The sequence below is a fragment of the Sphaeramia orbicularis genome, chromosome 17, assembly GCF_902148855.1.
Source record: "Sphaeramia orbicularis chromosome 17, fSphaOr1.1, whole genome shotgun sequence".
Taxonomy (NCBI): domain Eukaryota; kingdom Metazoa; phylum Chordata; class Actinopteri; order Kurtiformes; family Apogonidae; genus Sphaeramia; species Sphaeramia orbicularis.
Window position 1 is genome coordinate 13500734 of NC_043973.1, and position 13627 is coordinate 13514360.

At 40.0% G+C, this 13627-nt stretch overlaps 1 protein-coding gene across 1 annotated transcript in view; it reads left to right on the top strand.

The window, feature by feature from the left end:
• The window catches only part of LOC115436593 (receptor-type tyrosine-protein phosphatase F-like), a 256047-nt gene that overhangs the window by 176938 nt on the left and 65482 nt on the right, over positions 1–13627 (top strand). The window contains 2 exon segments of the mRNA XM_030159483.1: positions 9298–9415; positions 12146–12718. Of these exon segments, the coding sequence (XP_030015343.1) occupies positions 9298–9415; positions 12146–12718 (691 nt within the window).

Below are 13627 nucleotides of genomic sequence, written 5' to 3' on the forward strand. Positions count from 1 at the left end.
GTTTTCCATGAGACGGCGCTGAGTAGCCAACCTGCTAGGACCTGCCCGGACGTCATTATAAGACCACACAGTTGGTAGCACGCCCTCATCCATGTTCGCCCAACTGCTGTTTGAGCAGTCCCTCCTCTTCTCGCATGGCTTTTCATTCATGTACCTCAACAACAAGTGGAAGGAAAAAACAACACGGATAACAAGAGCCAACACGTTTACCATTTAGATCAATCTTGTACGGGGCGTTCCAACCCAGAAGATTTAATGACTCATCCTATATTCATGCAAATCCCTCAAAACACACACCTGTAATTGATGACGAATAAAGGAAAATCATCATATATCCTGCAGTTTTTTTTTTCCCTGAAGGATTTGACTAATGTGTTGTGAAATCAGTTCCATATCCACCTTTTCACCTGTGTTGGATGCGCTAAACCTGCCAGGAGGAAAAAAAAAAATCCAGATTTTCCACTTTCTACAACGCGCCATAGCCTCACCTTAGACATCAATCACATGTGTAAGCCACCTGATTGGACTGCAGATTCTGTCAAAACTGCTACCACCCCTCTCCTTGTCTTTGTCTCTTTTTCTCTCTCTCTGTTTCTGACTCCTTCTCTCCTCTTCAGCCTCTCTCGGTGTTAGCTGAAAACGCCGGGAGGAGAGCTGGGAGACCTTGCATGCGTGGGTGGTTTAAGCGCCTCTTTTCTTTTCAAGCAGAAGCCCACACAGCGCCCTCATTTCCCTGCTAAATTTATACGAGAGGCCACGCTAACAGTGTGATGTTATCGACCCCTTTCCAACCATATTTCTATCGGGAGAGTGGCTTGAACCTGAGTGGGCAACTCCATTCCACAAATCTTGCTCCATCACTATGAACTCACACCGACTTCTAGTCTCCTGTTTTTCATATTCTCATCCTTAAAACTTGGCAGGAAGAAATTACGTTTGAAGCCATTAGCAGCTGTCTGTCTATGGCTCTGTACATTTTCTGCACCAGTTTTCCACTCCAGCACAAGTTTGCATTTTTTTTTTCCTCAGCACAACTTTTTCCAGGTTCATTTTGTTTGACCACTCATGCGTTTTTGTGTGTATGTGTAAGTGTGCGTATGTGTGTGAGTGAGAGCGAGCAAGCAAAGCAATGCTTCACTGCCTCCGCGGCCTTCGCAGCCTCATATTAGAGTTGAATGGGAATCTGAAAAAAAAGAGAAAAGAAGCACCTCAGCCCGTTTCACTCCATCAATCATGACAGCTCCTTCTCTTCCACATCACTCGTCCCCCCCCCCCGCCTCGTTCCCGTTTTTATAGCTGCACATCTCAGCCCATGTCATCACATTTGCATTCACCCGCCTGCAAATTATACCGCTCCGTTTCCACAAACGACGCTTATCAGCAATGATGTGTTTTCAGCTTGCGTTGGCATTCGAAATATAAATGGGGGATAATTTATAATTCTCCCGTGGATTTAAGCAGAAAGCAAAAGCAGTTGCGATAGAGAGGGATTAAGCCCAAGATGAGATAGGAAGTCTTGCGAACATTAATGTGTTTGCCGCTGTTGACATACTGGAGTTGACGGTAAACAAATTAAGCAATAAGGCACATCGCAAACTGTTATTCACAGGGTTAAGTAGCAGCTGTTCTTAAATGGTGCTCTTTAGTGCCCCACTATGTCAGGGGACTGAGCATGAGGCAGCACTTTCTGATGCACCATGTGTTTCACCAGTTGCAACTGGGATCATATGGGGCTTCGCACGTGCTTCAGTTTACCGTTGGTAAAGATCCAGCGAGGGCAGGAAATCTTCATAGGGAAATATGAAGTGTGATTACAATGTCTTAATGTCCTCATAGGCTTTGTTTACCAAAATTAGGAAGGATTTAACTGCAGAAATTTGGGGTAATATTGGAAATCATTGTGTATAATCACTTGAAAGTCCAACAGACTTATACTTTTTCATAGAAAGGTCACATCCAACATTAAGGTACATTTTGGTAAATGGACTGAACTTACATATATTCCAATTTATACACCTTCATGGTACTCAAAGTACTTTACAAGGCCCCACATTCACCCATTTTATTCACACACACTCTTAGTGTGTGTGTGTGTGTGTGTGTGTGTGTGTGTGTGTGTATGTGTGCAGCTGCGTGTCCCTACTGGTTCAGTGTCTCACCACACACATGTGGACAGTCGGAGCCAGGATTCAAACCACCGACCCTTCGACAACCCACTCTACCAACTGAGCCACAGCCACCCCACTACTGTCACATAACATCTGAATGTGGATCAAGTTTAGTGTGTGGGGGGGGCTTCAATTCATAGTAATTTGTAACTTCATTAAATATCACACTGATCCATTAATCTTCATCTTTTATCTTTGTTTGTGTTTGGTTTAAGATGATTTATTTTAGCATTTTAAGTCATTCTAAAGTTTATTTGTATACCTCCTGTCATAAAATGGGTCCAATGCATTGCATGGCACAGTGGTGTAGTGGTTAGCGCTTCGGCCCCACAGCTAGGAGGCTCCACATTCAACTTCTGTGTTGAGTTTATGTGTTTTCTCCACATCACATGGGTTTCCTCCTAGTTTTAAAGGAGAAATTCTGTGCTCCTGGATAAAACCTGGTAAATATGGGTTAATATTCTCATCATTACCCTTGATCAAGGTAGTTGGTCCCCCAGCATCTTCAATGGCAGCTCACTGCCCCTAATGTGCTAACAATAATGCCAATGCTAGGTGCTGTGTCCATTAGGATGGAGACCATATTTCCCTGCAGAGAAAATAAAGTAAGTTAAGCTGAACTGTGAATATAGCATAACCCATTTCAGTAGACAAAATCCAGATGAAACTAGAATAAATGTATTAGAAGAATACCTACTGAATTCAAAAGATTTAAAGTATAACTAGTACCACAAAGGTATTGTCATGTAAATTGTTGTTTCTGTTTGTTTCTCGGGTAATCCCTGGCATATTTATGTTGACCTCCCATAGGCCTATCCCCTGTCATATATTAGCATTTAAATAAACATCACTTTTTCTGCTTACCTGGTGTTTTCATAGTCTGAATAAGTCGAACTAAAAAATGTTTGTTTTTCTCTTGATAATCATACGTATGTCTGAAATGCTCCAGGGGGCTGTTAAGAAATGTGTCATTTCAGAAATAGAATTGCAGAATGCAGAGCAGTCCAGGAAAGTCCAGTGTGTAAGATTTAGATGGATTTAGGAGGCTCTAAATGCAGAAATGAAAGGGAGGAACAGGCTGGGTGTCTTTGGTGTGGATGTTTAATTTCCTAATTGGTAGGAAAAGAAAGTTTGACCAGTGGGCTTTTAAGACATTATACATCCGTCTGTCAGAGTTTGAGGATCGAACACAACCAACTGCATTTGGGGTCAGCACATCATTGTAATACAAGTGTTTTCATCTCGATTACCTCAATTATCTGTAATCATTTCCATCATCCTCCCATTTTCTGAATTCATGAATATTCCGTGAACTGCACTGGAAGTATGGGGCTGTGGACGTGGCCTATGAGCAGTCAGTTTATGATCACTGCAAAATCCACAAAATTCCACTCATCCTCGGTGCCTTGGGTCACAGCTGAACCAAAGCTGTGGGAGAGTTTTTGATTTAATGGTTTCATCACTTCTTTGTAAAATTCCTCATATTCATATCTATCACTATCTCCTTCATCTCACCTCTATTGTTATCTTACCTTTTCTCAGTCAAATAAAATCACCTGCTACCTTATCCCTCTCCCCTACCTCCTCCTTTTCCTCCTCCATTCTCCACTTTGTCCCCTCATCAGTGTCAGCGGCGTCACTCCTCCCATCCCCCGTCACCTGGGCCACCCATCGGTGTACTCCCCTCCGCAGTAACCCAACTGTGGAGCGAGTTTGCCGGTTAACTCCGGCAGTTGCGTTCTGCATCGATGGGGTTTGATGTCACAGGGCTAGCATAGCGCACTGGTAATAGGATTTCACGCTCAGCACCGATGGAGCCCCGCGGCACGAAATAGGCTTTCACTTCCCCCAGGAATCACTCGGCCAAGCACATCGAGCAAGGAGAACATTTTGAAAACATATTGAAATATGATGAATAAAAGCTTCTCCCACTCCCTTCATTTCTGTGAAGAGAGAGAAAATGCTTGAGAGATTCTGCATCGTTTATAGTCCAGGTCCACAGTGAGATAGTGAATAGTGCTCTGTCATTAAGGAAGAGAGAGATTCTCATTGGATTCAGAAGTAAACCAAAAACAAGGCAGCGCATCGCAAATTTTTACACTTCTCAGCTTAGATACACTGTGTTTTTTTGTTACTCCACTCATGTCCTTTTTTTCACTCTTCCATCACACTCTCCCTCAGTGTTTTTTTTCTACTGCATGACTCTGTCGACACCTACGTTCATCCATCTCTGTGTGAAAAAAAGACAAGCGCTTTTTTTCCCCTTTGCCTGTTGTGTTTGTCTGTGACTCATTTCTCTTCTCCACCCGTGTCCCGTGTCTTCTCTCCCATCAGTGGAATATTGAGGAGTCCACCGAGCATGTGAGTAACCCTCATGTGTGCCTCTGCTGCTGTTGGGTTTGTTTGCAGGGCAGGGCTCTTCTCCCCCTCTGCCATTTGGGCTGCACTGTGTGTTCTCAAGTTTTATGTGTGTATGGATGTGACTGGGTGTGTATTTGTGGTGTGTTCAGTTTTTATGATCATGGCGGCTTATTAAAGAGGAGGGGTAATATTCAGAGAAATATAGAAAGTTTTATTTTTCCAAATTTCTTTCTCATAAATGTATCACTTTAATCTCAGAATATTGGAGTGTTTTCCTCCTAAATTTCTTAGTTCAGTTTGGGAAAATGTGAGATTTTTCTCAGATGTATGGCTTTTTTTCACCAAGAATATTTATTCTTTGAAATTTCTGATTTTTCCTGACAAACTGACCGCTTTCATCTGTGTGAATATTCATGTGTTGTCTCTTACGTTTACTTCTTAATCTCAGAGATATATATATATTTTTTTTTTTTTTTTGTTAATTTAACAGCTTTAACATTAATGACTTTACTTGCAAATTTCAGATTTTTCATAATGTCCGAGAACATCACTTTTTTCTGGTAAATCAGCTACTGCACTCTCGGAAATTCTCTGAATACCACCCCCTCCCTTGTAACCCCTTGTAACTTTTTTTTCTTAAACTAAATGGGCCTTAATATGCCATCACATGTGATGTAATTCACTCTGTGTGAATTCTCATGGAAGATCTTAACCCCATCATAACCACAACAAGAGCTGTTATGTCATAATGACTGCTCCGTTTTATATTTATCTGTGATGTTACAGCTGCAGAGCAGGAGAATTATTTGCCCTGATTGCTGCATACAAATCTAATATTTCAACATTTCCCCATAAGACAAACTTGTAGTAACAGCTGGGCACTCACAAATGATCTGAAGCATTTAAGGCACTGAGCATGCAGCGCTTTCCCTTGTCAGTGAGCGTACAGTGTAGTCAAAGACAGTGTGTAACTATCCCAGTGTGATGCTGACATTAATCAGGCTCACCTAACCTGCTGTCTCCCCTACTGTTCCAGATGACATATCTATCTGAGGGGAGGAGCTGTGTGTTTTATCAGATCCACACATCTCCAAGATTGCCACCAGCCTTTCATGTTCTTTTCATTTGCCTAGATGGCAGCTCACTGTTCCATGGCTGTCACGCAGCCCTTTTGTTATGGCTTATTACCTTCTAGATGTCATATCGCACTAGCATAAACGCAGAGCCATTTACTGTTCCTAGTCGGAAATTCAATATAAACCTGTCGGAATAACAAAATATGTTTGAAACATTCAATCGAGTAAATAAATAGTCTAAAAGGGAAAAGAATTAATGTGAGCAGTTTTGGCTCTTGTTTTCTCTTTGACCAAAGCAGAAATGACAGTCTACATTACTACAGTCCCCATGAAACAGCCAACGGTGCAAAGCTGAAGAACTGGCTGCCTCCATCACTGACAGTGACGCTGACGCAGATACTTCCTGTCACCAGACATTTATAGTAGTTTATGAGATTTAAATAAAACACTGGTATCTTTGGTTTTACTAGATGTAAAATAGAAGATTCAGTTTTCTTTCTCACATAAATGTATATATTTTGTCCAGATCAGATTTTATAGTGAGCAAGTTAAATAAAACCGTCACTTTGTAGGGGGTTGTTTTTCACCTTTACGTAACAGGAGCGACAGCCTGTTTATGTATTCAGTAAGAAATTATTTGAATCTTCACAACTAGTAAAGAAATAGTAAACTTTATGTAAGTCTACAACACTCTTATGTTTGTTGTGCTGGTCATTTCACATTAGCCAACTCCACTTGTAAACAAACAGTAATGAAGGCCAGTGTAGCGAAGTAGAAGAAAGACATGGAAGAACACAGGAGGAAGCATAAAAAAACAAAAAAAAACAAACATCAAACTGTAAACAAATCAGTGTAAATACTGTTATCATGAACATCGGCAACTGAAACAGTATTCGAGTCAGCTTGCACATAAATGCATAAGCAAACGTAAATCTTGCATATCATTAGCCTCGTAGCATAATTGCCTAACTCATACACAAATGGACAGAAGTATTGGGACATGTTGAATTCAGGTGTTTCTTTTCTTACAGGGGTCTTGGATACAAAACAATAATGACAAATGTCATAATATAGTTTTATATTGGGATAAATATCATTGCATTGGTTAGTTTGGTTTAAATTGTTATCTGTGCTTCCAAAATGCTTGAGAGATGGTTTTTACTGATTTTCTCTCAACGTTGATTTTTTTTTTATTTTTATTTTTTATCCATGACAATGATTTTAAATGTTCTACTTCAAAATTTCTGTGACTAAGTAATAATTTTCTGCCACAACTAACCATCTACTTTCTTCACATCTCAATGAGGAAGAAAAATCTCCCATTTAACTTAAAAAGGAAATATTGATGTTTATTAACTATATGGTCAAAAATATTGGGACATGTCATGTCAACAGCTGTAAGATGTCTTGTTAATGCTGATTTGAGATATAAACATCAATGATAATAATCAATGTTATATTTATCCCAGTATAAAACTATATCATGACATTTGTCATTATTGTTTTGTATCCCAGACCCCTGTTAGAAAAGAAACGCCTGATTTCAACATATCCTGATACTTTTGAGCATATGTTTATGAGTTAGGCAATGATGCTATGAGACTAACGATGTAAGAATACCTACAGAAGGGCATTTATATCATAGCTGAGTGAGGTACTGATTTACAGGTGCTGTGTAACACAAGAAATATCAGTAAATACATAAACATCAAATTTAATTTATGGGGACTTAAATAACAGAACAAAAATGTGATTGTGCACAAGCACACATGGTCACATTCTTCCAGCTACACCCACATGGTATGAGTCAGTGCTGTCTTCTCTCTCTTTCCACTTAATGTGTTGATTAACACCTGACAGACACAGAGCTAGACACTGTCAGAACAAGACAGCTGCTCAGGCATCTTTATTATTTCTTTTGCAGCCATGTTTAGATGATAACAGTCTGTGTGCCAGGTAACTAATGTAGTGTGACTAGCCATAGACAGATGTCAGCAGGAAAACTGTTATCATGTGTTTTTGACCCATAGAGAGTCAATTTTTACAGATGTTTATGGCTTTTGTTGCAAAAGCAAAGAAAGAGAGGATATTGTATCCCTTTCTCCATCAAAACAAGATTTCACTAATTCGTTAATTATTATGAGTCAGTTTTCTACAGTGAGGATAGCGCTGTAGGAGGGATTGTAGAGAGGAATCCATTTCTATAACTAGTCAACTTGATAATCTCTATAATACCCTTTGGTGCTGCTCTAAGCATTTACTCTGAAGGAAACTTTGAAGCCTTGCTTTTTTCTATTTTCTGCTGAGTTTTAAAAGTGTTACTAGACCCAATTCGACCTTGCCTGAAAAAGAGAAAGATCTCTGTGGCTGCTACTGCTGAGACTGTTAAAGCCATTTTGCATGATTAAAGTAATGAGACTTTCTCCATAAAGTTAAAACGGTTTTATGATACAGTAATTTGGGATTTTCTCCCCTGTCTCTCTTAAAAGGCTTGCATGGGAGTACCAAATGTCCCTTAAAGAAAGGGGTTGTAAAAAGCATTGTCAAACAGGGCTGGCTTATATAGACTGTTAAATGCTCTTCTATGGTTAGGAAATTAAAAGTTCATTAGTTAGAGAAACAGCATTAGGCAAAGTCGTATAATATTGCGAGAGCACGGGAAGTTTGTGAGGAGTTCCGGCAGGAAGGCTCACAGGCATCGGCGTTATCGTCCTCTGAGTGGCCCCAGACTGAAACACACAACGGCAGCATGTGTGCTCAACCCGCAGGCGCTCATTTGTTCTTTGCATCAACTGTGTGTTCATGTCTGATTGTATCATTGCGTGCGTTTATTTGTGCACATTTAGTGTGTGTCTCTATGTGCATGTGTCATTCTGTTTATGTACAGTAGAGACTTACTGTATATGTGGGTGAGTATACGTGTGTGTTTGCAAATAGGCTTTGTTGGAGCTCAGAGTGATTAATTTTGGTGTGTGTGGGTGTGTTTTTATTTCAGACTGATGCAGGCTGGTGAAGTGAGTGCCAGCACTGCAGCAGGTTACCAATAACAGTTGTGTGCTGTTTCTGTTTGTTCAACCACCACATTTGTTCAACCACCTCAGTGTGTTTGTGTTTAAACTTTCAGCCTGACATGCATTGGAATTTATTAATAGCAAAAATGAAAGCAAAATAATCAGAAGTCATTAAAATGTCTGTGGTTTTAATTATGTCCTACTGTAATGAAGACACCACTGTGTGGGCTTTTGCACACTCCAGTGCAGTGACAGTCGTAAACCCCTGTGGCTATAACACCCTGCTTATCCATGCAGCAGGCATGAACACTGACACACTGGTGGTGATGTTCTGGTTCAGTTGGTTGGTTAATGGGTTCAGTATGTTGTCTTACATTTGGGCACAGGAGTTTTTCGGGAGTAAGAAAAGTTCCTGGTCCTGTGTGTGCCTTCAGAACTTTTCTTTGTTAAACACTTTAAAGATTTCATTTTTTAGGCTAATTCATGAAGACCCTCCATGTGAATAGAGAAGGGTGTTTTAATTTTAGGATGTTTCTTTTGGAGGTGTGTGTTTGTGTGGGGATAGGAGCTTGTGTGAAAAGGGTTTACTTTTTTTTTTTTTTTTTTTTTTAACCCCTGACTTTCTCAGGCTCAGTGCTTGCTTTTTAACTTTTCATCTTTTCTGATGTTTGCATTTTACAGGAGGCCATCATCGGTGGACTGCAGTCTGAAACCACTTACTCTGTTACTGTGGCAGCGTACACCACCAAGGGAGATGGAGCTCGGAGCAAAGCTAAAGTCATCACTACGACTGGAGCAGGTGGGAGTCACTTTTATCAGGTTAAACATTGTATCTGTTAACAATACATACTGTGTTAATGTCTGTAGGGCTTAAAAGTGATAACCTGAGTCTGCTCTATTCATGAGTGTATATTGGTTAGAATAGAATAGAACTGATAGGTTAATCGGTTAATCTAAAATTGTCCATATGTGTGAATGTGAGAGTGATTGTTTGTCTCTACATGTCAGCCCTGCGATGAACTGGCGACATGTCCAGGGTGTACTCCGCCTTCGCCCATAAGTAGCTGGGATAGGCTCCAGCGACCCCATGACCCTAGTGAGGATAAAGTGGGTTCAGAAAATGAATGAATGAAGAATAGAATAGGCTTTATTGTTATTCCACTGGTTGTGCAACAAAATTGCTGGTGGTCTCTGCCAGCGACAGTGCGCTTACAACTAATAACACAATAAAGTACAGACATGCAGCATATTAGAAAAAATTTAAAATAGCATGCAATAGAGATATGTGCAAATTAGAGTAGTTTAAAAAAATGTGCAAATATAACAGTGTAAACATACATGTGCTTGACATGAGGCACATACCATACAAATAGACTCCAATAGAAGACATGAACCTTACATGCTCCATTTGAGCTGCCTGGAGGTAGAAAGTGGTGATTTAAATATGTTGTAGCATGATGGATCTTCCACATAGCCATGATCACTTATTTTGGTGAAGTATTGATATTTTGTCTTACCGCTCATATTTCCTAACTAAAAGGGCATTTTCTAATATAGATCTGTGCCACTTTAGAAGTCTAGCAATGGCTAGCAGTAGAAGGGTGCACAACGACCTGCCTCTGAAACTAAACAGCTGTTGCTGAGCAAGGTGTTTGAGAAGTTGATAAAGCACGACCAAGAGAGCAAACACAGGAGAGAGGTGACTGTCACACTCACAACAGCTGTTTCTAATCTGTACCTACTCAACATTTTAACACTGAGAGGGAGGGAAGACTGCAATTCAAACTGTTATGTCATCTTTTTCTGACATTGTCCACTCCATGTAGAAAGGGTTTATTGGACAGTTTTCAGTCTCTGAGTCTGTGCATGTCCAGATATTTAAGGTTTCTGTATATTTGATTGCTTCTGTGTTTTTGTGAAGTTTGTGTTGGAATCTGCGTTGACTTGAGAGCTGGCCATTTGTTGACATGGATGTTGGTGCTTCTATGAAACTGGTACCTAACAACAGGACATGGGGAATAAAAATTCAAACCAGATGTAGACTAATGTTATGAAGCAAGTTTGGAAGCACTTTGGGTCTATTTGAAAAATAAATATTTACTGAGATAGAAGAGAAACAATTTTTCAGAAAAAAACACATTTTTATATTATTTTACATTATATTTAATACAAAAATTATGCGCTACTATTTTTTTTAATATCTCTTTATTCTCCCACAAGTGCAGTTTGGGAATCGAACTAATTATGCAAGACAGAGTGTTTCACAAAAATGACCGCTGTTGCAAAATCATTTGCGATTTATGTGCATTTAACTGGGCAGGTTCTGTATGTAACACAAGTGGACATGATAGGTTACATACAAAACCTGGAATGAGACTGAGATTCATGAAAAACCTGGATGTCTGGATTAGAAAAACCACTCGGATCATCAAATTTAAGTGTCTTTATTTATAGCGCTATATAAGACCATTTCAAGCCATGTTTTCCAGATAAAACGCACTGACACCTACAGGGGTTGGACAAAATAATGGAAACACCTAACATTGTGGCATCATAGAAGGTGTTTCCATTATTTTGTCCAACCCCTGTAGGTAACTTTTCCTGTCCCAATTTTGGTCCTATTTTTAGTCCCAATATTTTACTAAATATTCATTAATTTTGGGATGGCTCAGATCAAGAGTATAATTTTTTTTGGCATTTATCTGAGGTCATCATTAGGTACATCCTGTGGGGAAATATGTCTGAATTTCTCTTTTTATTACTGGGTCTAAAAAGCTGGCAAAGTCCCAGGTACCAAAGTGTACCCAGTTTCATAGAAGTACCCATGTAGGAAACTGAGAAGGTTGTGATCTCTTAGAGTTAGCCGACGACCACAATACCAGCAGAAAACAGGTTCCAGTACAAACTACACATGAGCACACAAGCATTAGTGAATATTAGCTGTTGAACCCTTAAGTGTTTTTTTCCACCAGAGCTTTCTCCTTGGATTCGAGTGGGTCTGCTTCAGCTCGTTACGTTTCGATCCTGTCTTCAGTATTAGATATGTGCAGTTCCATTTGCCCCGCTTATTCTGCGCAATCATTAATATCTTTCTTCGTGTTTAATGTTGCCCTCATAATTTCGTCAAATCTTAAGGAAAAGTCCATTTTCATGGATGTAAGCACAGTCAGTAATTTGCCCACGCTGCTACCATCAGATTCTTTTCCTCCATCTGCCATTGCCATTTCTGTAGTGTTAGCATTAGCATTAGCATTAGCTTCTTGCACATTGCCACGGAACACTGGTTAACTTGGACTGTTTTGATTTTCCACTCGTTTCTTGGCTGGGTGTTGGTGCGTTAGGCATGATCTTGCTTACGTGCGTACTTTCTCTCTGTAACTTATGGCAGAAAAGAGTATTGTTGTAGAACTATAACACAGCAGAGCAGTGAAACGCGTGTCTTTTCACATGGCTGCCATAACCAGAAGTTTCCCTTAAGTGTGTTTTTTATAACATTAATAACCCAATATCTTCCACATTGTTTTTTCAGTGCCAGGTAGACCCACTATGATGATTAGCACCACCATGGGCAACACAGCTCTGATTCAGTGGCAGCCTCCTAAAGAAATGGTGGGGGAGTTGATTGGATACCAACTGCAGTACAAGCGCGTTGACGAGGACTCCTACACTTCACGAGAGCTGAGGAAGACTGACGACCACTACACGGTGACCAACCTGCACAAAGGAGCCACCTATGTCTTTCGCCTCAGCGCACGTAACCGCGCAGGCATCGGCGAGGCCTACGTAAAGGAGATCAGCACCCCGGAAGACGTTCCCTCTGGATACCCACTCCAGCTGCAAGTAACAGGACTAACTCAGTCCAGCACCCAGCTGACGTGGCAGCCACCCGTTGTGTCCGAAAGGAATGGAAAGATCATATACTACGTGGTGGTGTACAGAGACATCAACAGCCAGCAGAACAGCACAAACCGCACCTCCGACACGCACATGACCATCCACAGCCTTAAGCCTGACACCACCTACGACATCCGGGTGCAGGCATTCACCAGCAAGGGCGGGGGACCCCTCAGCCCCAGCATCCAGAGTAGGACCATGTCCATTGGTAGGAGAGCTACACACATGACTGCCATTCCTACATAAAAACAGCAGGGATGTTTGAGCTGAAAACACAACATCAGGATTCATTGCATCCACATGTAAACATAGGTGCCTTGTTTTATCATCATCATCATCATCTACACACAGGCTTTCCCAAAACATATGAGCACGCACACGAGACGTCAACAGGTTCTTTAAAGGCAAAGAAGTCATTGTTTATAGTTGTGAGGTCTAATTCACCACAAACTTTTTCTTTTAACTTCTTTTTGCAAATTGAGTCTTGGATTTAAATCCATACTTCTGATGTTCCAAAGCTTTAAACATACTCCCCCAAGTTTTAGAGGGTTTGGGTGCAGCCTTGGTTATGTGCTGGATTAAAGGTTTTAAAATAAATTGATATTTTTTTTCTACATTGGTGTCAATAAATTATCATTAACATATTAAACAAAGAAAGCTGTTAACACTTTGTGTACTTCGCTAACTAAAACGATTGAATTTTTTAAGAAAATATATATGGATTATACCCAGCATTGCATTTTTGTCCTCTGTAGGGGACAAGAGTTTCACATCTTTACTTGAAAAAATAAATAAATAAATAAACACGCTGTTCACTACAAAGGTCATTCCATTAAAAAAAAAATCTCTCTGAAAAAAGTGTTGCATCATTAAATCAATTATTTAATTTAATACAGCCAAACCCTTTACTTTCCTGGGTCTCAGGAGGTTAACTTGTACACATTAGAATGATAAACATGTTAAAACACATGAAAGTGAATGTTTAATGATTTTATGTGAAAAACACCGCAATTTTTTTCAGAAAAAGACGTTACTTTTGACAAAAGCCTAGAAAACAATCCACATTAGATACTCACTGTTCAGATTTCTTTATATAACGTACATACATTACATAGCA